The 27,481-nt window shown below is 34.7% G+C and overlaps 1 protein-coding gene across 4 annotated transcripts in view; it reads left to right on the top strand.

The window, feature by feature from the left end:
- Nucleotides 1-27,481, top strand: part of Znf407 (zinc finger protein 407) — a 448,808-nt gene that overhangs the window by 282,295 nt on the left and 139,032 nt on the right. For 3 of the 4 annotated variants that reach the window (XM_063231437.1, XM_063231438.1, XM_063231440.1), the window contains exons 8-9: nt 16,036-16,203; nt 19,288-19,466. In XM_063231437.1, coding sequence (XP_063087507.1) covers nt 16,036-16,203; nt 19,288-19,466 — 347 coding nt within the window. The remainder of the gene's footprint in view (nt 1-16,035; nt 16,204-19,287; nt 19,467-27,481) is intronic. The other variant, XM_063231439.1, reaches the window with a different exon arrangement.

Raw genomic sequence — 27,481 nt, 5'->3', positions numbered from 1 at the left:
ACCTGCGTTGTAAGCAGGCGGTTGTGAGTCCAATCCCTGGTACTGATAAAAAGTTAAAAAAAAAAAGATTTAAAGAATGATTAAACAAAACAGAAAAAAGGTAGAAATAATACACACTTTCAAAGAAAAAATAAACAGTAAGAAATCACTAGTTGATGATTACATATTGTCCTCTTACAAATAGTTGTTCAAGTTACAAAAGTGAAGCGTACAAGGTGGACATTCAAACAGTGAGACTGCAAACAGTTCTGTTCAACTATCCAACAAAAACTTAGTAATGTGGTTACCAATCCTATACATTTAAACATACATGCAATTATTCATACCTTCATATATGTTAAGATTAAACAAACCAAAGCAGGCTAAAGTCACCTCTAAACAAAGAATAATAAATAGTATTGCTGGATTTCACATTGTAGTCCTACTTTTGAGCCAGCCAGATACCGTCCATATGGTACCTCTGTCAGGCATTGTGTTAAAACAGAGATGGTATTGTCTACATTTGGTCACTGTCTTGTGACTTAATACTTAGAACACTAAAATCCAGTGGTAGCCACCAACTTTTCTCCTTTTGAATTGCTTCATGTCTTTTATAAAAGACTCATTTCTGTCTTTATATAAAGCTTTTAATTAAATTATTGCTGGAAGTTTAGTTTGAACTGTATCTATTTATCCAAACATTTTATGCAGTTAGGCATGCTTCTACCATTACACAAAAGAAAAGTTAACCTTAAAGAACTTTAACATATAAAAATTTTTCTAGTGCAATGGGCTAGGAATGAGATATATAAATTAGAAAAGATGATATTATTTTCTTGTTGTTGAGAAAAAGATTTTAAAATGGGCATGTAGTAAGTTAAAGGAAGATGTAGCTATATTTACTGATACCTTTTCGTATTATTATTCAATATTGTTAATGTTTTTCCATGTTGATTTTTATTTACTCAATATAGCTAAAAACTATTCTTGTAGACTATTTCTGTCTATATCACTATGAACATTTATTTGTAGGTAAGTTATCAGAAACTGAAGAATTATTTAAATTTTATTTGAAAATGTTTCGCACTTTATAAATTGAAATTAGTAAAGAAGTACTAGTAATTATAATTATCCATGAAAAATGTGAATATAGATTTGTTTACAAAAGCATCTTATAATTGGTTTTTTTGAACCTGGGGCTATTTTTCAAGTTTCCATTATTAATTTAGGCAGTGACATCTCATTCTATTTAGATATAAACATATACTTCTTTCCTTAGTTTTTACTGTCTGAAACATCTGAAAGTATAATCCATTACAAGTCAGTGTTGTGTTCTGTCATCACTCTGTAACTGTTGCATCATTAATTATTATGCTTTATAATTTCAAGGCATAACTTTAGATTCATAGTATACTGCCTTATCATATAACTTACATAGCAGATGCTTTAAATTTCTTTCTTTTAAAATGAAAACTCTCTAAACTTTTGATATTTTATTTCCTTGTTAAGAGAATAAAATAGAGCAGCCTTTCTTATATTTTAGTCAGTGTTGTTTCTCTTTGTAAAATCCTTACTTCCCCATAGAATTTGCTAATATCAAACTGCTTTCCATTTCATTCAGCCCATTAGTTTATATATCATAGTAAATGAGTTCCCCCAACATGGCCATTGTTGAGCTTTTTAAATGTGAAACTTCTCATTGAATTTTTTTTTCTTTTAGCATTTATGAGAGAATTATAATGAGTATATATTAATAAAAACTACTAAAAGAAACTGAGAAGTAACATATTGCTTGTGTTATTCAGAGTATTAAGGACAATCCTATAAATTACTTTAAATGTCATTAAATTATAGAAAATTGAATTTCCAAGCCCTGCAACTTTCATCTATCTTTATTGTGTCCATATTATTGAACTTGAGATAGCCTTAGAGTTTCTTAAGACTAGATTTCCTCAAATTTGTAATTGTCCCAGTAATTCTAACTTTAGATAAAGTTTGGTTTGTAAAATACTTTTAATTTCATTGTTTTTCTTTTATGTACTGCTTAAGTCATAAAATATTGTACCTAATGGAATTGAGAGATAAAGTCTACTACAGTTCTCAGCTTAAAAATCTACCTCACTGTTTTCGCTAAATTCTTGTGAAATCTAATTTCTTCCCTTACCTACTGTCGGATTTAGCACTCAGCCAGTGTTTGCAACAGAAATCATTAATATTACTTTTGTTTTTAACTCTCAATCAGGTTTCACTTTCTTTTTTATCTTGAGAAGGTTAAGGATAGTTGCAGTAACATCTTAATCCAGATAGTAGTATCTCAGTTAGAAACATATTTATGATCTTTCTCCCAAAAGTTTGTTTCAGTTATTTAAACAGCTATTTCTATACAGTATCTCAAGTATTAAAAAATATTTTTAGATCATAGTATGCAAAAAACAACAGTAATATTCCTCTTTCATCCTGCTTGGAGGTTTCTACTGCATTTTGCTTGGTCATTGTCAGTGTTGATTTTTTTACAAGAATCAAATTTTGGTTTCTAAGATTTTTTTTCTATGGTACTGTTTTCATTTCTTATGTTTGTTGGTTTTAGGACTACCAATTTTATTTTTTCCACTATAAGTTTTTATTAGTGCATCTTAATTTAATAAAATATTGGGGTTTCATATGGTATTTTAATAAATGCACATACTTTTATGACACACACTTTTATATAATTTTTATTACATAAATATGTTGTGTTTAGTATGCATAGTTAAATAGTAAAGACGTTCTTACATATTGTGGCATTAAGAATTCAATATACAATGAAATTCATTCTTCTTATCTTCCATTTGTTTTAGCAACACCCTGAGTTAGGGAGAGAAACTCCACAGGGGATAATTTTCTCCTTTTGGATAATCTCTTTAGAGAATTCCAATTTTCTTTTGGCTTCCTGTGCAGATACATAGGTTTTACTAAGAGAAGCAATGGATACAACAAACTTGGATTTTCCCTGGAGTAATGTTACAATGAGGAAAAATAGATCTTTACAGCAGCTTATCTTATATGCCAAAGGAAAGAAGTGAAAATATACATACTGGGGAAATAAGGAGACTCCACATACTGAAATGAACAGCACAGTATTTCTTTTAGATGACTGTGAACTTCTCAAATTGTCACTACATAAGAATACTACATAAACATAATCAAAATGGAAACGTCTATTACTAATATTGGATATGATATATAATTAAAACTATTTGGTTATTGCCGCAAGCCTAGTAAGAGCAAAGCAGACTTTAGGCTAAAATCAGTTTTGTTATGTAAGGCACCAGTCAGTACTGTTAGATTATTTCACTTTTCATAATTATGTGTGATATTTTATAATTTATTATATTGTAAGTGCTAATCTGCTTCTTGGAATAAACAAATGGACTAGATCCAGAGATTTGTCTGAAAGCATAAAAATCCAATTACTTTCCATATTTACAATATTTCATGAGTTGACAGTGATTCCAATGCTTTCCTCAGATTGTGGTGAATTTCTCCTAGAACTTTGTAATAATAGTAAATAATGCTATGTATACAGTACTTGTCAGTGGACAGATTGTCTCTCCCTGCTTGCCACTCTCCTCACACAATTCAGCCAGCCACAGGCAGATGTCACTATCGTGGCTGGTTTGTACAGTTGTGTTTGGTCATTGCCAAGCATCAATATTCTTTAAAAAGTTTTTCTTAGCACGTGTCTGTCAAAAAGATGCTTTATGGAGTTGGACTGTTCTTCATGAGGGATAAATGTGTCTGGTAAATGTGGATGAGATTGTTTTTTCAGGGGTTCCCTAACAAAATGAAAGCAGTGTCCTCATAATTGTATCATTCTTTCTGATTTTTCTAATTAAGTGTGAACATTATACTATATGTAAAACAACTTTGTTCCTCCTGTATCTATCTTTCGCAGGAGAAATTGAGTTCTTCTTGAATAAAGTATTTCCTACTTTTCTCTGACCCTTTCAGTAGGTGCATTTCATCTCAATAGTTTGTGTCTTATTTTGATACTATACTGTTACGTTTTTGTCTTTTGTTTCTTTCATACAGCTTACTTTAGTCATACTTGCTTTTCTGTACTACATCAGACAAGCACATAGACTGTAAAAAACTTTGTTTCTGCTGGATTCCGTAGTGCACACTTGTAACCCCAGCTATTTTGTAGACCAAGACAGGAGGACTACAAGTTGGAGGCCATTCTGGCAACTTAACACGACTGTCTCAAAATTAGGGGAGAAAAACAGAAAGGAAGAAAGGAAAAAAGAAAGAGGGATGGAGATGTAGCTCAGTAGCTCACTGGTCCTAGGGCCTGGTACACTGCCATAAAAGCAAATAAGCAAGCAAAAGTTTTTCTTTCAGTCTAGCAAGCTCTATGCTAAAGTACCAGACCTTTAATTTTATCTTTCAATGTTTTTAACAAAAAATTCATTTGCATTTGAAAATGAATTCCAAAGCATTAATACATTACAAAGTTTGTTTTATGCCTTTGAAATGAAGAAACCACTTTTTGTTTATCACTACAAATAAGTTTTTATTTGTTGATGTTGCTGAAATGGGCCTTGAGATCACAGATTAATTAGAAGAGCCATTCTGAACACAAAGTGACCATAGTTCCCTCTGCTATCTCTTAAAGTAGAACCTAGATAAACATGTTTATTTAACCTGCTGTTGTTGAATCTCAAATCTAGTCATTATAAAAGGGCCAAAACTATCTTTGGGGATGGTCTTTCTACAAGGAATTACTGTGGACAGTCCCTTGGGTGGTAGTTAGATAAATCTGTATATATTGTGGTGGGAAGAAAGGCCTTAGAGATAAAGAAAATAGAAAATATTTTTGGGGCAATAATCTCTTGCATAATAAGTTATTCCTCAGACACTAGAGCTATTATCACACAACAAAACACTTTGCCAAGTAACTATCTATATCCTCTGGCAGTTAGAAGCTCATACAGTGTAGCTTATTAAACAAACATTATAATCACCAGGAGGATCGAACAGTAGTTGTTGGCATGTTGTGTACATCACCACAATGGTGGCTGAGTTCAGGTTCACAAGTGGATCTTTGAGAAGAGAATATAATAAAGCAGAATAACTTTGGAGTGTATGAAAGTCTGACCCACTTTCATTAATTTAATTAGAATCCTAGAATACTAGTTCATTTTATTTCATTCATTTTTTTCAACATATTCTGAAATATCGTCTCTTTAGAGCATGTACAAAAGTCATGAAAAAAAGCAAAACAAACACAAAGGAAAGGGAGGAAGAAAGGAATAGAGAGACAGAGGCAGGCATGGAGCATTTAGAAAATAATTATTTTTCATGTTTTTTTATGAGGCAGAGGAAGTCAGCATAGCTTTATGTATCAGCATATCTTCTGAAACATTAAACTCCTCTCATGGAATAATTTGCTACCTTCCATGTGGTAGCATACATTGAGTATGTTTTTACTTTTTCTGGAGAATTTCTCTAAAGATCATATGTCTGTTATGAATTTTACATCTTCTTGCTTAATGGAATATAGCACAAACGCTTTGCTACTTTTTTCTACTTGGGTTATTTTCTTATTGAAGAAGAAGCACTTCTGAACATGTTTTTTGGTAAAATAATGCTTTTACTACTGAGCTATAATTCAAGTAAACTACAGTCTGTTGAGTAGTATTATGTGTAACCTTACAGGGACTTTTTAAACTGAATTTTTCTAACTCCTTAAATTTTAATTCGTTATTCTTAACTACTGTGGCTTGTGTGACAAGAAATTCCTGTGGTCCTTTTACTCCTGTGCATGCTGAAAAGCTTGGGTTTGACTCCAACATGGTGGGTGGCCAGTGAAGAATGTGAAGCAAGAAAATGACATCCTGGTACCTAGTTTGCCAAATCATTGTTGGATATAAAGATGAGAGAGACAGTAAGAGACCAGAGACAAGAAAGTAAAAGGGAGACTATTAGAGAGGAGAAAAGGGAAAAGGGAGAGGGTTATAGGAATGGGCAGCAAGAAGTATGTTACCATCAAAATGCACCGCACACACCGAAATGCCAAAATGTGAAACTGGGGAGAAGCTGCCGTAAAGGGGCGATGAAGGAAATGATTACAGTATGTTACCTGCATGTACAAACATCTGACAAATACTCACGATATGTATAAACAGTAGGCTCTAATTAAACCTGTGGAAGTAAATAAATGAAGGTTACATAAAACAAGATTCAGATTGCATGGGAGGTGGAATGAGGGACATGGTAACCAAAGGAATGGTGTGGCAGGGTGCAGACCCTGCGATTCTGTAACTGCTTCCTAGGGCTCCAGCCTGGCAGAATGTTATTCACTGAGCCGCTCGCACCTGGAGAGGTGTGCCATGTATTAAATGTGATGATGAATGTGGTCTGAGGTGTGTTACAGTTGAGGTACCAGGGAATACTCAAGTGGAAACATGGCAGTGGATGTACAGCTCAGTACTAGTCTGTGTGGATCATGAAGGCAACAGTGCAGTGGATATCTTCACTTCCAAGGGAAAACAAAAACTGGAGAGGGACAAAGAGTATGGGCAGGTTGAGACCTAAGCTTATAGAAGTGGGAAGGGCCTTGAAGAAAGAGAAGCGTCCTTCAACAAGCAGAAAGTGCTAGCTAGTCATGCCAGGAAGGGAATAACACCAACGTGTAGCTCAGTGCCCGAGTCTAGGGGGCTTTTGAGGAAGACCAGAACCGAAAGGAGGCCAGAATACAAACGTCCTGAGATGGTGAGCATCCAGGATCTTTACAGAAAACACTGGAACAAAGGAAAGGAGGAGTGGGGACGTCCTCCTGGAAGGGGCAGGTAGTTGGACCAGCCTTCTGTGTTTGCTTTTATTTGTTTATTCTCATTAATGCTTGTTTTTTAGTGGCTGCTATAACAGTGTTTCTACATTTTGAATTATTGCATAGCACCAAATCTGATCTTGGTGTATTCAGAGTTATGAATTAAGAAAGTAGGAGTATTCTATTAGTAACGTTTTATTTCACCTCAGCCCTGGGACATACACACGTAAACACTAGACTATCCTTTGCTTTATATAAAGAATTTCTACAAAAGATGCTATTTCTCTGTTATTCATTACTTTCAAAATTTGCTTGCTGTTACCTAAATTTAGTGTTAATGAACAATCATGTTACATGTAGTGTTAAGAGTGTGACTCTCTCTCTCTCTCTGTCTCTTTCTCTATTTTTCTCTCTTTCTCTCTCTCTTTGAGACAAGGGCTTGCCTTGCAGTTTGGGCTGGCCTTGAACTCACTTTGTAGCCCAGGATGGCCTTGAACTCAGCAATACCCCTGCCTCAGCCTCCTGAGTGCCGGGATTGCAGGCATGTGTCACTATGCCCAGCTAAAATGTAACATTTTTTCCTTTGATGTGTTCTAAACAATTTTTTGCTAATGTCTCAAGAGTTTTTCTAAGATCAGTAAATCTAACAGGACACTCTAGTGACATCTTAAGCCAGTTGCATAACACCAGTCACTTATTGTGATGACATATGACCTCCTGCATACATTTATAGTCTGTTTAGTTTGCTTTTACTCACCCTTAGTTTATCTTTCTTCAAGTAATTATGAAATGGTGTAACACTTTCCCATCATGAGCTTCCTTATCTTTATGTTTTTGTGCTAAAACCTCTGTCAGAGATAGTTTTAGATGGATGCCTAATTTCTTCAGATTGCCATATTTCTAAAAATATGAAACTTGAATGGAATGTGTCCTACCCTAGAAATGTAATAATAAGGATCATGTGGGTAGTGGAGTGAGTGTATGTATTATATGAAAAGGAAAGGAAATATATCACTCCTTAGGGTGAGATAGGGTACGTGATTTGTTTTCATGACTTAGGGTGTATTATAACTGCTGAATGTTGGTGTCAGTTGTATTAAACCACTAAAATGTGGAAATAAGTCATAGATACTGCCCCACAGGCCAGTGTACGCTATTTTCACATTCACTTGCATTTTTATGCATTGCTTTTGATTCTATGAGAATTCTGCTGCTTTTCAAATTATAAATTATGATGGCCACAAGATTGTTACATTTTGTCTCAGTTTTTTTGGCTTTTTTGCACTTTTAAAAAGAAAAAGTGTATTTCCCTCTGCAAACTGAGTATCATTTGAAAATTGAGTATCATTTTTTTACTCTATCTCAGCTGTTTTATACCTCTACACATTTTTGGCACCATTTCTGTAAGTACAAATAATGATGATAAAAATAATCACTGCAGTATTCCTAAAGTAGCTTAGTCTAGCATTGGCAGCACTATTTTATTAGAATAGTTGAGGAAGCAAACCTCTTTTCCTCAGCATACTCCGCTTTGTTAAGGAGACGCATCAGAATCAAAGAGGGATGTTTATAATGAGTAAGTTTGTCTCTTGGATTGTACCCTCTCAGACTCAAGCCTGAGAACTATGAGGACAATATCAACACATATATATATGTTTAATTACATGTTCTTTTCAATTAATAATTTTTGGGTGACTTCAGAAAAAGATGTTATGAATATAATAGTTACACAATCCAAATCTTACTTCTTCAGTTGTACATATGTACTTATAATTCAATATGCGCACACCTATTTTATTACTTTCCTTCACTTTATCTTTTAAAACACTATTTCTGATGTAAAGAAACTGAAAGCAAGGTTTCAGTTTTATTTATTTATTTTTTTTGGTTTAAAAGTGGAATATATATTTTCTTTAGCTATAAAAGCACAATCAAGGCAACATGATAAGTGAGTCAGTGTTGTAAAAGTAAAACTAATTTTGCCTTCACTCACATGAGCTATAGAAGGAAGAAGCTTTATTGTCCCTGGGAAGGTGATAAGGCAGAGTAATTGTATATTATACTGTCCTGGAACATCTGCCTGAAGACTGTTGGAGCAATTCATCTATCATGGACGATGCAGCATGTTTTGTCTTTCTGCTTTAACCTGTCCCCACTGCTGGCCTGCGCAGAGGTTTTGATAGGGACTACGCCTGGGCTGGGGCTCACATTAATCAGTCCCCTTGTTCAACACTCCAGCTGACATAATTACAACCTGCGCGCAGCAGTTATTCAAGTCGAGTCCTTGTCACTCGTGGTGCGAAACTACACAGCTCAGATCCCGGAGGAGATTGCCTTATCACACAGAACAAGGGCTCGCAGGAGTCGAAGAGAATAGAAATGGGAAAATGTCTTCCGGGAGTACTATATATTCCTTTAAAATAAGACATTTGAGAGACCTGCAAGGGACAAAGGGAGCATTGTGTGCAGGGGCTGAAATGAACTAGTTATTATTTTTAAATGGATTACACAGTGTATTTTTATAATGACAGATGTAGATTATTAGATAAATTCAGTGATCCTCATTATAGTGACTCTTGTATTTTTTTCTTCAAATGTGATCACATACTTTATAAATGGTTTACATACTCTTTGGTAGGTTTTAACAAAATTACTAAAGTATGATTTTAAGTTTAATTTTTGGCAAGTCTAATTTAGAGCACTTTGTAAGGCATAGAATTAAAGCTAATTGGAAGATTTTTTCAGAAACCTTTCAAAGATAAGTAAGTTCACGATTTCCTGTGGGTATGCAGTAAAAATATGTGAGAGAGGAGCCAGCAAATAAACTTCCTATCTCACTTGTGGCATCTCCTTGCTCTAATCTTGCCCTGGATGGATTACAGCTGGTTCTTCCAGTATGCCGGGTGTGAAGAATGGCTTCGCCTCTCAGCCACTTAAGTAGTGTTTAAATTTTTATGGTAGCCCTCAGCCCTTCCCCAGTAGCCTGCTTGAGTCTGAGTCTGTGATTTGTAGAATCGGGGCGGCCAGACAGGGCATGCTCCTGGGCATGATTGCCAAAGTTGTTGTTTTACGTCCGCCCTTTTTCTTTTGCTCTTGGACTTAAATTTTTGAATTTTTTAAAATATAAAAACAGACTGTACAATCTGATTTTGCCTAATTTGCAGAGATGATGTACTACATATACTTACATACACATTGTAACTGTTAAGATAATCTGTTTTTATTCAGGTGAATTGAAATTGCTTTCAATTTGCAGGAAGAAAATTGCTGATAATGATCCACATATTTGAACTGTTGTGCATTAATAGAAAGAGTCGTAGTAGAAACAGGTAGTGCCTGCCTTGTTACCCCAACATGTTTAGCACCATTACATTAGTCTCCGTGGTAGTTTTATACAGTAAATATTCTCATGGAGCAACAACCATAACAAATGGTCTGGGGTCTTAAAGTTTGGAAAGAACGTACAAAAGACAGTAAATATGCTTCTCTTCATAGAGTTCTCATTTTCTAATTTAAATTTACATTGTAAATTTACTGGAAGCAAAATACAATATGCAGTGTTGCCCTAGCTTTCCCACTTTTGTATTTATAGTTTTTCTTAACATCTGTCAACATCTTCAGAAATCAGATTTTTTGGTTAAGGATTTTATAAGCCTCTGTGCAGGTTTTGTAATTTTTTCACCGAGTTTTGTTAGACTTAGATTTTTTAACTTATAAAATTTTACAACACTTTTGTCATCAAGTCTATATTTGACTTTATAATTTCAGCCCCTACAAAATATATCTTATGTAATATTTAATATATAGTGTTTAATGCATAGACTATATTATAGTAATATACTACACATTTGAATTAAAAGCAAAGTTCTACCTAAAATGATATTTCAGGAAAAATACAGCCTATATATTAATGTTCACTGTTGTTATAAAAAAGCTTTAAAAAGTAGGGTGATTGATTATTGTATGGAATTCACACTCTTACAAGACAAGTGTAAAACACAGCTGTCATTGTATGATGTGATTGGGTATATGTGGCTGCAGATGGGATTCCCAATGCTTATGCAATTTTTGTGTTCAAAATATGCCTCATATCAAACTGAAGGAAGAATTAATAACAACGTGCTCTAGAAAACTATTAGATCCTGAAATTGACTTAATAACAGGCTCTCATGCATATTTTTAAATATAAGTCAGTGTGACAATATTTCCAAAATAATGTGTATTATTTTAAAATAATAGTCCATTATATATATATATATATATATATACATACACAAATACATATATTCAAGTGAGAAAGCATATACACAATATAGATATTTACTTCCCTTTATGTCATAGATTCCAACTGACTCTTTCTCCACTTTCTCTATTTTTTGAATACTTCTTTAGGATAACAGATTAATACTCCTATTCATATTTAAAATCATGCTCTAGGTTTGTATAACATATTAATTGAAATATCTTTTAGTTACTTTTACAAGTTTTGAGCAATTATATCATATCTATCTGAATTTATTGTAAATCCTTCTCAGTTTATCAGAGAAAAATGTAATCTCCAGCTGTGCTTCTACCCATCCACTAAACCCTTTTTTAATTCTGAAAGTTAATTGCCACTTTCTCAATTCTACCTCTCAATTCAAAAGTGTGTTGCTTCCCTTAAAAGTGTTTTTCTTGACTTTACTTACGTTTGTAGTGTTTTTTAGCTTAACTTTTAATTATAAATAATGCACAAATATTTTCTCCTTTAATAGAATTTACCTCTGCAGGTGTTCCTAATGCCCTCTGGAATCACTTACTCTATCTCCAATCCTATTGACAGAGTTACCATTAACTATTTTGATTTTCCAACCTTTTTCTGCTCATGCATCCTTGTAAACTTATAACGTGTGCATATGTATTTGTATAAGAGTGATTCGTTTTCTGTGTATGAATGTGTTTCTATGTATGATATGGTCAAAAAATACAATGGTTATTTAAAAATTTATTACAGTAAAAAACATATTGCCATTAATCTCTCTTAAGCTACTCCCCATCGCAACCACTCCCCCTCATCTATGTGTGGTCACACATGCCTATGTTCCCAGAACTTAAAGGCTGAGGCAGGAGGATTACTGCAAGTTCAAGCCCAGCTTGGACTGCAAAGTGAGTTCAAGGCCAGCCTGAACTGCACAGTGAGACCCTGTCTCACAAAGATTTTTAAAAAACCACACACACACACACACACACACACACACACACACTGACCCCTCCCCCAACTCCATTTCTACCCATTTTCTGAAGCAGTGCCATTAGTCTTCTTTCATAGCTGTACTGCCATAGCTCTCTCAGTGTCTTGATTCAGTTTAAAACGTTTACCTTTCATGGTCATTTTAACTCTGTAGAAGGGCCATAAGTTGCTCAGTACCAGATCCAGTGAATTAGGTAGATGAGGGCACACTGTATATTTTGTGAACCTGCCTTTCCCTGATACAGCACTTGGCAGCAGCATTTACCATATTTTTTGTCACACTTCATAAAGACGCAAAAGACCACTTTCAGGACTGCTTCATATATGGCAAGGGGTAAGTGGAGGGATAAATGGCAGTGTGTCTTTTACCATAATAAATTTTAAAAAAACTTAAAGTCACTGTATATTTTGATCACTCTTGCTCATGCACATACTAAATTTCTTTTAGTACATGTTGATTTGTATCTTGCTGTTGTCACTTAATTTGTAGCTTTCTCTGCCAATGTTTGTTGTGTGTGTGCACATGCACACTTAAGGATAAATATATACATAAAATTATTTTTACAACTCCACAGTATTTCATTTTTAAAATTTTTTTATTTTAAAAAGATTAAGATAAAAGAAGACATAACAAAACAGTTCAGAACAGAACAATTTAAGCAGCATAGTGTTTCACCACAAGACAATCGACATAATAGTAGCTACCATAGTGTCTCTTTCTTTGAAAAACTTGAGTATACCTTCATACACTGTAGTATCGAGCATAACAAAATAGTATAAAACCATTCAGGAAAATGAAAGTATTATAGGACATTCAGAACCAACTAACAGAATATGAACAGTGGTTACTATATTATCTCCTTGTCCATAAAAATTTTGTTTATACTATCACACATAATAAAATCTGGTAAGATACAACATGATTGAAACAATGGAGACAGAATTACAAAAGCATGGTAGGATTTCAAAGCAAGATGATATTAAATCAGCACTGGCTGTGATGGTTGTCAAGGTTGTTGACAGCTTACATTGTGATATTTGATATGATACCCATCTGGACTGTATACTAATTTTGCTGTTACTCCCTCAGAGTTCTCAGAACAATCTTATTAAAACTTTAATTGTAATTTAAATTTACTTTTTAAATATTAAGACTAACTTTGCAGGTATGTGGTCTTCCTGTTTAGCAAATTCTGCCTTATCCATTGTTTTACATGTATTTCATGTAATTCATGTTTTGTGTTCTTTTTAAAGCAGCCTTTTCTGTATATCATGAATAAAAAGATTTGTGTACACATGCCTACAAAATAAACAGTCACTATATTCAATTATATTTTTATATTTTTAACTATTCTTTCAGTTGAACTCCTATTATTGTTTCTATAAGTTTTTGTAGGGCTCTTTAAATTATTTTTTAAATAATGAGTGTTACACAAAAATATACATTCTGAGATACTGAGAAATCATTCACTACTATCAAGAACCCCACTCACCAATCACATAGGAAAAGGGAGTTCGTTCTTTGTAAGCAAGTAGAGAATAGGTAAAGTAACAAAACAGGAAGATGAATGGAACTGAAAATGATAAGTCACTGATAAGAGAAAGCTCTCACAGTAGAGGGTATAGAAGCTTTGTATTTCCTATAGTCTGATCCTATGGCTAATACAAAAAGCCAGATTCTTCCCATTATATCAAGATAATTGTTAATTTAATGGGGAAGGGAGTAAAGTTGAAGTGGTTTGCCAGATTTCCCGCTTTTCTTGAAGAAATGGAAATTAATAATTACTTGGAATATCTCTGTCTCTTCTAGGAATTCATTGTATGACATTTGTGCTGTTTTATCTCTGTCTTTTGGTTTGTCAATAAGATAATATAATTCATATGTATTATTGAATATCTAGAATTTACCTGATTGAATTACAGCAATGTTAGTTTATTATCAAGCCAGTTCTCTTTAGTATTGTGTTAATTCAAGATTTTTGCCAATTAAACTAATGACAACAGATTGTGACTACCTGATGTCTTTGGATTAGCTGTTGTATCTGGGAACAAAAGGGACAGTGTGAATGGCAAATTTTATTAGGCATAACTTCGTGCAATGTGGTTAATAGGAGCAGCTTGTCAGATAAGTAGGCCAGTAGAATAGAATGCCAGAATTAGCTTCATGTAATTTAAATATATGTAAAGATAACATTTCAAGGCAACAGGGAAAAATAAACTTTAATAAGTGGTGTTTAAAAAACTAGTTGCAGTCTGGACTCACACTTCGCATACTGTAGGTGAATTTGGAAAGAATCTAGTTTTTAATATAACATAATACAACTATATGTAAGTCCTAAAACCAAATTTGGAGCACTTCTTTTGCAGCCTAAAAAGAAGGAAATCATTAAAAGTTGGGCAAAATAAGAACTTACTTCTTTTCCCAAGAGATCATAACAAAGTCAAAAGAAAAATATGAAACTAAGGAAAATATTTATAATTTATTGACAAAGAATCTCTTTAACCTACCTCCAATATGAAGGAAAGAAAACATTCACAGAACAATATGAACAGATACTACATAAACAGAAGTATATATATGAATTTTCAGTATTTGAAAAGGTACTTAAGCCTCAGCCATTATGAGAGAAATGCTGATTAAAACTTTTAAACTTTAAACTGATATTTTTAACCCATTATATTGACAAAAATTCAAAAGTTTAATAACATCTTCCATTGGCAAGAAACAGGCTCTCTCAAACATTGTTGGTAGAAACTTAAATTGCTGTAGCTCCTCTAGAGGGCAGTTCGGCAGAATTTGTCTAAATTATAAAACTGTATGCCTATTGGTATTTGAAACAGTTCCATGTGGCATCATCAGATATTCTGGACATCTCAAGAAATAAGTGTTCTGCAGGATTATCCATTGCAACCTTGTTTATGTTAGCAAATGATCGAAATAGAGGACCCATTACCTGCAATTTGTTTATCCACACTCTCAGTAGTATGCAACTGTTAAAACAGGAGAAAGAAGATGGCTGGTCGGGAAGGGTGGAAATGAGAGTGGGCAAGATAGGGTGTCCTTCACCTGAGAAGACCCCATGCTTGTCGGTAAGCGTGAAAAGTCCATTGTTGACCTACATTACACCCACAAAGTCATACCAGAGGAGTGGGGAGAAAGGAATATACAATACTCTTATGGCTTGAGAATGTAATTTTTAATTCTTCATAAAAGATTCATGAGCAGTTATGAATTATATTTACCTGATGTCAGGGCCAGAATGGGAGAGTGGTAAAAAAGAGACTTCTGACATGTCCGTTGTTTCACTCTGATATTTAAAATATGCAAGATCATACATGCTCAACACCTTCACTAGTGTTTTTGTGTAGCACATAAAACAAAGCAAAAAACTAAAATTAACAAAAAGATCAAAGAAGAAAAATACATATATATTTAGAGAGCTTCTTTCTCTTTAGATTCAGTAACATAAATTTAGGCAGTAAGTTAATGTGTGGTACTAATGATTTTATGGAATTCTGGGAATACTGTGGTGGTTATATTATTCTCCTATCTTGAAGTGAAATAAAAAGTTCCTTTATTACATATTTTTAAAGATGCTCTAAAATGGCCTACTCGTGCCATGGATAATGGTTTATTTTTTTATTCATTCAGTCATTTGTTCTTTTGTTCATTGGAGACAGGCTCATGCTATCTTGCTATGGTGTTCAGGTTGGCCTTGAACTCACTGTGTAGTCCAGGTTGGCCTCAAACTCACAGCAATCCTCCTGCCTCAGCCTCCCAACTGCTGGCATAACAGGCATGTATCACCACACTTGGCCATGGGTAGCTTTTAATTGCTCTAAATTCCTGTGTAAAATTTTGTGTTTATGTGCCTTTGCTTTCCTCTAAGAAAAAATTCATGAATAAATTAAATTTAGTATTTAAAAAAATAAATTTAGTGTTATGTTCTTTTGAAGCTTTTAGTCTTATTTTATAGTTATCTTGGATAATTGAGAATTGAAATTCTTTCAATAGCGCACAGAGTGGTTGCAGAGCAAGACTGACCCACAGACTGACTTTTAGCCCAGGGTGTTTCTGCACCGTGGCGGTCTATGGTGGAAGAGGCAGGAAGGGCCAGATGGAAGGTGGTGCAAGCTTTTCCTACTTGTGTTCCTGTTTTCGGAGTCAGAATGACCATAAAAGGTAAATGTTCTGAATCCATTCAGGAAATCAAAGCAGCCACAACAGTATAACTAGTGACATTCATGAAAGAACTTCTAGAAGGGCTTCACAGGTGTCAACAAAGATGGAATAAATGTGTTCCAAGTGGCGACTGTGGGCAAGGCAGGGAAATTCATATCAATGTTTACTACAGTGTTTTAAAATTTAAACATTCACCAAATATTTTGATCATCCTTTGTGTCTTCGTGTGCATGCAGAATGCCTGTCTTCCTCATATATGTTATTTCAGTAATACTCTTGATGGTAAGATTTTTACATGATATTTAGATACTAAGTAATGCTGACTTATTTTTGTTCAAGATTTGCTGTTCTTAAAAATAATATGTTCTGTTTTCAAAGTCAAGCCTTTTCTTCTTTCAGTAAGTGTTACATTCCTTGTATTGGTCCCCATGTGAATATTTATCAAAAATGAAATGTGTTTATTTCAGTAATCTGATTTCTTCATTTGAGGATGTGTCTTTGTGATGGTTAGTGCTTAGCATTTTACATAAGGAAATAATATTGGTGGTAACAAAGAACCTATAGTCTGATAAAACAATACTAATTAAGTTATGTGGTAGCTTTGTTTTCACCCTCTAGTGTCAGCAGACAGTGGTGAATTTAGGGGGTGTTCCTAAAGCTGTTGAAAATAAACCAGAGAGGTACAGAGTTAATGCTTAACTGGGAGTTAGTTCATCTCAGTAGTGGTAGAATTTAAAAAATGGTTCTCTTTCTTTTGTCTCTCATTATCACTATCACAAGACTACTCAGTGGTCTGCCTTTGGTATTGCCCTGAATTAATTCTATCGGCATGCCCCAGATCTATTTTTCTAAGGATATTTATATATTTAAGAGTTATCAGAGGCTTACCCTTTTCTTCAAACACAGTAGAGTCTTTGATACATAAACAGTATAAGGAATGTGATTGTGGGTTACTTGAGAACACATTGGCCTTGAAAACAGAAAACCTAGATTCAGACTTTACCTTAGCCACTTACTCACTGTGTAACCTTTGTTGGTCAGCTTTCTCTGTGATACTTAACTTGCTTCTCTGTAAAATTACTTTCCCGGTGAACCTCCGAGTGTGTGTGCTGCTCTCACACTCACCAGGCCTGTGATGTGGCATTCTTTGGTGCTTGTCTTTCAGTGATGTTAACTAACAGTAGGAAATTTATATACAGAGCAGATTTGATAGTTAGTAGGGATTTGAAAGAAATAAGCATTGTATTCGTATATTAACTGACTTACACAAATCTTCTCTTCATTTTTAAGAGAAATGATCTATCTTGGCAGAACCTTTGCATTGACCAAACAGAAAACATCTGGGAAAATTTTGTTAGTCCAGTTATTCTATTTTTAAGGTGCTATTAACTTTTTGAAAAAGATTATTCATTAAATACATAAATTGTTAAATATATTTGGAAATTAAGAGAAGCAGGCATTGCAGTGGGAGCTGTGATAACATTATGGTATGTTTCCCCACAAGTATAGAGGGATTTTGTCTACTTTACTCTCTTTAAGTGTAGTTAGAGGGTGTATATGTTCAGTGACAGGCCCTGCCTGGACACGGGAGGGAAGCAGCAGAATCCTTCACAAAGGAATATCACTGCCTAGTACAGGACTGTAACCCCTATGCACAGTATCGATTGAGGAGCAAACTATTTGTGTTTCAGCTCCGTGCAGTAGGAAAGGACATTCCTGTTCTCTTCTACCTGTGAAATACTTTTCCTTGTGTCATTTTCATTCACCCTGCTTTGCTCAGATGATTCTCTTCCCTCTCTCGTTACAAGTGAACAGATATGTATTTATTGAATTTTCATTTTATGTGAATGTTGCTGGCATTAAAAAATACCTGTTGGTTAAAACCATTTTTAATTCTTCACTAGTATTTCCCAGGATTCATTCCCTAAAAAGCAAACATCATGATGTAATTGCATATTATATACAAAAGTGATTCTAATTAGAAACACTGTATTAACTTTCTTTTTAGAACTTTTTGTCTTGTGAAGTACAACATGAGGTATGTTCACTGCCTATCATTTCTGAGCCTCGTGTGTTTATTGGCAGCATTTCTTCAGTGTCTTGCAGATTTTTATTCTCAACAGTTCCTATGGGAAATGTTGATAAACATGTTACTTTATTTTCTTCTTGCATTTTATATTATTCTGTAGGAATCTGAGTTAAACCTGATTTTTCTATTTTTCTCTAAATTATCCCTCACAACCTGCTTGAATTAGGGTTAGGGCTTTTTAAAATTACTGTCCCAAAAGTGGCTAAGACAGAAGGAGATAGGAAAGGTGTACTCAGAAAAGGTATAGCTATGCAGTATTGGATGCAAAGGTATTGACAGGGACTTAAGAGAAAGCAAAAGAGCTTACGTGTAAAAGCAGTGTCCAAGGCTCACTTTCTGATTATTTCAGGCCTTGCATTTCTCATTTTGTAGGGGGACAGAGAGAAGGGCGCCCACTCCTGTTTTCAATGCTAGTTAGCACATTGGTTAATCAGTCGTGTGAAGGCCTGCACAGTCATAAGAAAACCTATAGACAATAACAAATTGCCTGAATGTTGGGTGGCATAAAGATAACTGATTCTAGCCCCATTTCTATCTTCAAACTGTCTTGGAACCTTACATGGTAACTCACTTTGCAGAACTTAAAAGCCTAAGGTGTTTGTTTCCTAAATATGCTAAGCTTAGTGGTATATAGCATAGAATTTTTCTTTCATTCCACTCTTGATGATGATAGGTATGTTATTGGGGATAAACAAACACCTTCACTGCCCTCAAGTGGTACCAGAATAATTTGATATAAGAGAATCTATATATAAGGATTTTTGTATTTCTAATTCCTCATAGAATTTAATTGCTAAAGTAAAAGACTAGCTTATAAAAACACCCAATGTCATAGAAATGATATATTTTATAGTCTAATTATTATGTGAGTGCAGCACTTAGAATTCTACTGAGCATGTTGAAAGGCCTGTATCAGTATTAGCTAATAATCATTATTTGTGATGACATTATTGATTTGAACTTAATTTGTTTTACTTTTCTTTCTTACCTGGTAGGTCAAACTGTGCTGAAAATATCCGCAAACACATTTTACATACTGGCAAACATGAAGGAGTCAAGATGTACAACTGCCCCAAATGTGACTACGGGACAAATGTCCCTGTGGAATTCCGAAATCACTTGAAAGAACAGCATCCTGATATTGAAAACCCTGACCTCGCTTACTTACATGCTGGTAAGGGGCTGAAAATATTAAAAATATTTGCTTTTAACAGGATTTCATTTCACTGAGCACAATAGCTGTAATTCTATTTGTATAATATAGCTGATTTATTTCAGTGAATGTGATACAAAATGTTGTCTGCTTCAAGGCCTATACAAAAGTATGCTCTGCTCTTATCGTATTCAAATATGAAAACAGACCTTTTCAATTGTATTTTATCCTAAAGTCAAATTCAAAACATAGTTGAGCTGATGTGATAGTTCTTTAACTTTTGTATTTTGATTAATTGGTAAGAGTAATTTTTTCAAAAACAAAAAAACTCCATCATTTTCCTAGGTATACCTGGAAAGAATAAGAATGTGAATGAGGAAGGGGATGCAACATCTTGAGGGTTAACAAAATACTCTTCACTTTGCAGAAATTAGGAGGGACCCGCATGGGTCTTAGGGATGTGGGCTTCATTAATATGAGGGGATGACAGTGCAGATGCTAAAGTGCTACCTACGAAAGGAAGCCAAGCAGCACAGACCCATTCATACATAAGCAGCGGTAGCTAGTGAATCTAGCCTCTTAGATTACACATGGGTCAGTTACAGTGGAAGGGATCAGATACAGCAGCAGTGGTAGGGTAGAGCAAATCTGTTCCTGTAGTCCAGCTTGTGTTTAATTAACAAGGTTCCTTGAGGGTTGAATTTTGTGCAGAACAATGTAATGATGGATTGAAATCCTAGTTGAGGAAATACACCTGAAGTAAGCATAGGGAAAAGTCCTAAGATGTGACACAAACACTACTGTGTTAATACTGCCAGTGGATCCTGAATCCATTTAAAACAGATGGTCTGGTGCCAGTGAGAACCTTTTAATCTCTGCTGCACCCCTCTGCTCCCATGACCTCAGGCAGGCTAACCTGACAGATCCTGATTTCTCAGGTGTAACTCTGTGTGAGGACACCGCTTAAGAAGGCCATGGTGAGAATTTTAAAAGATAATGCTGTGAAGCTGTTAGCACAGGATACTTGAGTGCCAGAGGGTCACAGACAGTATGGATGAGGGCAGGTCACCATCATGTGTGAAAGTTAAGAGCCATTCAGGGGCTGGGGATTTAGCTCAGCTGCATAAGCGCCTGCCTCGCAGTCGTGAGTTCGATCCCTGGTACCGATAAAAAGGAAAAAGACAAAAAAAAAAAAAAAAAAGAGAGAGACTTTCATACAAAACCAGACCCTGCAAAATATGTCAGCCAAGTATGCTCACACTGTCTACATTAAAGGAAATAGAACTTCATGTGTCATTAAATTTAGACCAAAATGCTTAATATATTTGATGAGATCTTTTTATTAAAGGAATACTTATTTACCCGTGGTGTATTTTGTCAGATTTCTCAGTTTACTTTCATATGATCAACTTACTAAAGTCATGGTATCTAATTTAGCAATCTGTTGTATGCAGGGTTGCTTTTTTGAAAAATGATTGAGCAGGAGTCTCTTCTCTTTTCATTTTGCCCATGGTATCACTGTGCAGGTTTTTAACTACATGGCTTATCAGCTTTAGTCTACATAGACAGATGAAGTCAAGTTGGAGTATCTCTGGCCATCTGTACCTGTGGACTTCATTAATATGAGAGGATGACAGTGCAGATGCTGAAGTGCTCCCTAGGAAAGGAAGCCAAGCAGCACAAGCTGCCTGCTCTGCGTTGTCAGTGGAGTCCCCTTTTTCCAGAGGCCACTGATCACCTGCTTCCAGGACAGGACTGACAGAGCTCCCTTTCACTGCTCCAATTAGATATTAAGAACGGTTTTCCTTTTTATTTATTTTCCCTCTAATATCATATAAAGTATCTCCAACTTTTAAAACAATCAAATGCAATGGAAAGGGGAATCATGGCAGACCATAGCCAAATGTTCATTTTGTGTTCTGTTGCAGGATCTGTGTACTAGTGATGCTGAATTCTTGGTGGTGTGTTTTGAGATCTCGTTAGCAATACAAAAAAACATTTTAAAGATACTCATCCTTCTTTCCCACCTGTGTGTTGCTCATCAGTGAATAGTCATGGTTTTCTCTGTAGATGGTACCACTGCTAAGAGAGGAGTCCTGTGGCCCTTGCAGGCATTGGCTGTTTTTCCCTCTGCATGGTGATTTTGTTCTGCAATCATATTCTCATTCTGATCAACCTCACTTGTTAAGAGATAAGTTTTTAAATGATAAAGTGTATTGAACTGACATACTTTAATCTTGTAATTCTGAATGACCTGTGTGGTACATTTCACTGTGCTATTTAAATCAGTCTGTCACTGGCTGCTGTCCCTCTGGCGTTTGATGGTGGTACCAGGTGCATGTATGAAGAACTCGCTAACAAGAGCTAGAGTGTGAGGTTCTGAAGGGTAGTTGATACCATCCTCTGGTATCTGCAGCATTCATACGCTGACAATTTTGTAACTCAAATTCAGTGATGTCATGTAGTTCTTTCAATAAAAGATTGAATTTAAGCAACCTTTTGCTGTCCAGCCCCCTCCTCAAAATTATTTTATTCCTGATCCAGCTAGCCCCTATATTATCAGACATGTAAAAGTCTGTTTGATGGAAACATTTAACAACTGAAAAGGCTTGTGAGATTTTGGGTATTTTAAATTTTAATTGATCGCATTTGATTTTTCTTTAAGAGAAGTTCTGAAAGAGGTTTCCTATAGTGTGCTATTCTGTTGGGCTTGCTAAAGTGATTTATAATGGTAACTGCATTATGGAGGTGATATAATGCATTCAAATTCCACAAGACTAGACCTCCTCAAAGACCTAGATAGGCCCCTGCTGGGCAACTTTGTAAATTTAGGCATCTCTAGTTATCTCTGGGTTTCTTCTCAGTGAATTAGGAGTTTGAATGAATTTCTTGTAGTCCTCCTGGTTCAGCAGTATGTTTCTGCAGACGGGGCTTATAGGTCAGAAAGATTCTAAATTTATCATTCCTCTGTATATTTCTTTAGAAGTGCTAACTCTATGGGCCACAGTTTTCCCCTCTCTAAGCTGTTGATAGAGACATCTACCACACAATATTTACATAATCTAAATGAGATAGTACTACATGTAAACCATGTGATGTGATCATAGAATTAATGGTTGTTCAGGTTTTTTCTCCTATTTGACAAAAATTCATGATTGTATCTTTTCCTCAGTCTTTTGCAGGAACTAGTATAGAATGATACTGGTATTATTTTCCAGTTTGCACTTCACAGAATGAAAATGTTCATGCAGATTTTAATTTTAACATCAGGATATGTTTAACACCGATGGACATGTTATGTCTCCATATCTGTCCCAAGCCTCGTGTGGTTATAGGTGAGGCTTTTCAGAAGTGGCTGAACCTAGAGTATGTGATGCTGGGGTTAAGGATGCAGTGCTAGGACTGACTCAGTGTACACTGCGAGGGTTCAGGTGCCCCCCCCCGCCCGGGGTCAGAGAATATAAAAGACGTGAGAGGGGCCACCGCTTCACCACACCACTGCTTGCTGCCACGTCACAGTCTTCTGCCTTCTGCCTGCTAGGAACGGTGTCTCCTCTGTGATACCCTTCTTCCAAGCCCTGGAGCCAGCTGACTGTAAACTGAAACCCTTACAAACTGAGCTACGTAAACCTTTTATCCTTTAAGTTTAAAAAAGTAACTAAGACAATATGTATCCTTATTTGAAATACAACACAAAAGTGGTTTCATTTTTTCCCTTGAACTATTTGCAAATGTAGCATTTAATGTGTACTGTTTTAGGTTGGTTATTTTCTTATCTTTTTATTAACTATTAGATAGTAACAGAAATCCATTTCTAGCTTAAATTTTTTGTGTTTACAGAAAATAATCTAAGTCACTTCAATCTTTTGAAATTGGTAAGGGTGTTCTTTGACTCCAGCAAATGATGAATGTTGCCGAGTGTGTGAGATGTCTAGAGGGCCTCTAGCACTGATGGGGCTGTAGCCTGTGCTCCCTGTATGAGTTGCATCCAGTTTGTAGTAATGTAAACACTCTCTGAATTCTTGCTGAATTTTTATGCTGATTCTGTCAACTGTTTATGAAAGTTATATTAGAGTTTCCCACTATGGTATGGATTAGTCTGTTTCTTTCTATTCTGTTAATTTGGGTCACATGTTTGAAGATATATCACTAGGTACTTAGAGCTTCAGGATGGTCTTATATGTACACATTCACATGATTATATGTATATATTTCATTACAGTTATGAAATGTATGTATAGCAGTGCTTCTTGCCATAATTCTGCTGTTCAATACTAGTACAGCTGTACAACTTAACTGTAAGCAGCATTATAATTTCATTTCATTTTACTATATGCTAGGACATGCAATTTTGTACATGAAATGCTGTCTTTTACGTAGTATTTTATATTTAATTCAGTTACTGATACATTCATCACAGTTAGAAACCAAAACTATTCAGAGATACATCAAGTAGAGTACATATGAATTGTATATTAACATAATGAAATAGTTTATATCAGAGAGAATAAATTAACTACCACTACAAGCAACAGTGTGATATATATCTTCTGCTCATGTCACTGGATGAACCAAGACAGACACAAAGAAGTCCATTCCATGTATTTCCATTGATGTTAAATACGAACACAGGGAAAATTAACCTGTGGTCTTAGAAATCAAGATACGTTTTCTCTTGTGAATATTGACTACTAGAATAAGATGCAGTAGTACTAGTAATATTCCTTTCTTAATTCCAGAGTCAGAAATTCCCTATTCTAAAGAGTGTTCTTTAAGCTCACTGCAGATATAATGTGACAAAACTTCACAATCACATTAATTTCCTCAAAACTTGGCATTAAATTAGAAGTGGTCATTCTACATTATAAGTTTTTCTATTTAGGGAAATTCACTTCATTTCAAAAGTTAACTTAATTTGATCTCTTCAGTTTTAGCAGTTAGATTTCTGCCAGCTCTGTTTTTCCATGAATGAGCTTGGTGGTTATTCATTACACCTTCAGAAAGAATTAACTTTTTGCTCTATTTGCAATACAGGTGGCCTCCAGTCTGAATTCATATGTAGTTTTCTTCAGTAATTATATCTCAGATTACTACAAATATTACCCCCAAAGAAAGGGAGATGAAGATAAAAATGGCCACTGGGGTAGGGGACTTTGCTGAGTCTCTAAGGATTGTGTTTAAGAAGAAAGGTGGTTTCATCACCAGTTTCAAAAAACAAACTTACAGTTTTGCCTTTGCTGCTAGAAGATCCTCTTTGCCACTGAAGTAAAGGTTGTTCATAGACAGGTTCCCAATTGAAGATCGAGGGTCATGTGGCCATTTTTCCAAAGTGTGAGTACTACTAGGAAACTGTGAGGTTGATTTAGTTATTTCATATTTCTGTCTGAGTAGCTGAGACATTACATGTTTGTTTTTAGAGGCAGTGACAACTGTGCTCTTTCTGCAGGAGAAATTGCACATTTAATGAAGATATGGTATTTTTTCTTAATTTCTGTTATCTTTCTGCAGTCATCCTTTTCTGTGTTTTAAATTCATTTTATTTTCATTGATTTCTAATTGAGACAATCATTTAAAATGTGTATGATATTATTAGTAGTACAGAGTGATAGCATGAGAATCTGTCATTGTCTCTTCACAAATGAAATTTTACATTTTTCTCCAAGGTAGTTTTTGTGTTCTTTGTAACATTTTTTACTTCACTGCATTCCATAGATTTGTCTCTACCCAATTGTTAGAGTATAAATGTAAAAAGTCCACTTTTATCAAAACCCTACATCCTCTTTTATTCTTAATGTTAACTAATTCAGTAATATTTAAGCTGTGCTTAACTTGATTCCTTAATTGTAAAGAAGTTTATACTTAGGAAAACTAAATTTCATATTTCAGCTCTGATCCCATTTGCTAAATTTATCCCGGGTAAGGCAAACTAGCTATAGCCTTAACTAGCTAGCTGTATTTTCAGAATTCCTAACATAAAACACTTTCTCCATCATTAATTAAAAACATTAAAGTTCTATCATCTCAGGCTTATAGAAATGCAGTCTTTTCCCAGGTTCTTCTTGATCTTCTATTTCTAACCTTTTATTGCTTTTGTCAGTTGGATGCTCTGACACGTCATGACATCTTGTGCAATAATTCATTTTATGAAAAGGTCCAAAAAAATCTCTATAAACCTGACAGTTTCTCATTGGTTCTCCCTTATATGAACCAATTATTACTTCAACCTAAAATGGAACAAAGTTTTTTGTGACAAGATTGCCTTTGGTAAATCCATGCTGACTCACCCCTATTAAATTGTACTTCTCCAAATGTATCATTAAGTTCATCCATAAGGATCATCTCAAATTTATTTCCTAATATAGATGTTAGACTTACAGGTCTATAATTTTCAGCCTTTCTTTCTTTTTAACCTTCAGACTGGATTCTATGTTTTCCACTCTCCTGGTTTTTTTACTGCTAACAAAAGATTTCCTAAAATAATTGACAGTTCAACAATTGATCTTTTCACCCTCGAATAATCATCCAGGGGTTACTTTACTGTTTTCCTTCACTGCTGCAAACAAATAAACAACAAAAAAAAAAATCTTTGTTCTTTTTAAATTCAGATCAACAGCTCTACTGCCTTCTGCTGTAGCTGTATCTGCGATGTCTATCCACTCTGGCTCAGTGAATTGGTATTTTGGTAGCTAGCCTGTTTCTTCAGTCTTTCCCTTTGACATCCATTGGAATTCCTAAACATAGGGGGAAAAAAACTTACCAAAAAATAACCTATCTTACATACTCTGTAGTTGATGGGTGAATAGTATCAGAGCAGAATTTTTAGCAGCCTAATTTTTTTCAGTAATATAATTGGCATCCATGAACATCTCACTCATGGATTTTATCAGCAAATGTATTATTTATTTATGAGTTATGCAGACCTTTTGAACTTGCCACCATTTTACTTTCATTGAATAATTACTGAACTAGGCTTTTTCAAATTTTCTAAAAGTATATCCTTAAATTTTTTTATATTTTATTTTACTTGAGAATAAGTATATTCTCTCTAACTTTCAGTGTATGTAAAATCTTTTTTTATCTGTTTAGCAATGTGGAGCAGTGTTAGGAATGTTAACTGCATTCTGTCTAGTCCACTCTTTAGCCACTGCCTTCTCACAGTCCTGCAGAAGAGTGGTCCCTTAGCTCCATGACCTTTTAAAAGGTTTTAAGGTAATCTTCAATATTTTGCATGAAATAAAAACCATTGCTGGATATGTTGACTTGCACCTGTAATAACAGCTATTCAATAGATTGAAGCAGAGGACCACAAAGTTCAGGTGAGCCTGAGCAGTTTAGTAAGACCTCATCTCAAAATAAATGAGAAACAAGAGAAGGCTGTAGCTCAGTGTTCCTTGGGTTAGATACTAGTAAAAAAAAAAAAAAAAAAAAAAAACCAAAACAAAAATTTCTGCCTTCTCAGGAGGCCTGTATAAATCAAAGCCACGATGAAATTTTCTCCAGTGATTCTTGGCCTGCTACCACAAGGTGACACAGGCATATGGCAGTATGATTACTTCATCAGCAGGTGAAATTGTGATCTTATCAGGGCGAGCATTTGCAGCATTCACCCACTGCATTCTGAAAGTTAAAATATTTTAAAAGAAAAAAAAGGAAACAAAATTGTGATCTTATCCATCCTGACAACTTCATTTATCAAAAATTTAAGAAAAAAATTGATTGTGGGAAGTTATAGTGGGACAGTATGATCTTATCAGGTAATTGATGTACCTTTTACTTTTTATAGACCTTTTGTCTACTATTTAATTCAGCATAATTTGTATATATTTTAAAAATTTACACACTCTTAAACCCATATTTTGACCCCAACTAAAAGGCATTTTTATGTGAGAGGAACATAGGCTATGTTGGCAGTCCTATTGCTAATATTAGATAACAAGTTACTGTTTCAACTGAACCCATTTAATGAAAAAGAGCATTACAGATTTTTCAAATTTCCTTGTATTTTTTTATCTTTGAAGTTCACAATGTAATGTAAT

Source organism: Cavia porcellus, unplaced genomic scaffold, assembly GCF_034190915.1.
Source record: "Cavia porcellus strain 051 isolate PalLab524CR breed Dunkin Hartley unplaced genomic scaffold, mCavPor4.1 scaffold_20, whole genome shotgun sequence".
In the NCBI taxonomy this organism is placed as follows: domain Eukaryota; kingdom Metazoa; phylum Chordata; class Mammalia; order Rodentia; family Caviidae; genus Cavia; species Cavia porcellus.
Note: the sequence above shows the minus strand (reverse complement) of the source record. Positions and strands in the feature narration are given on the sequence as shown.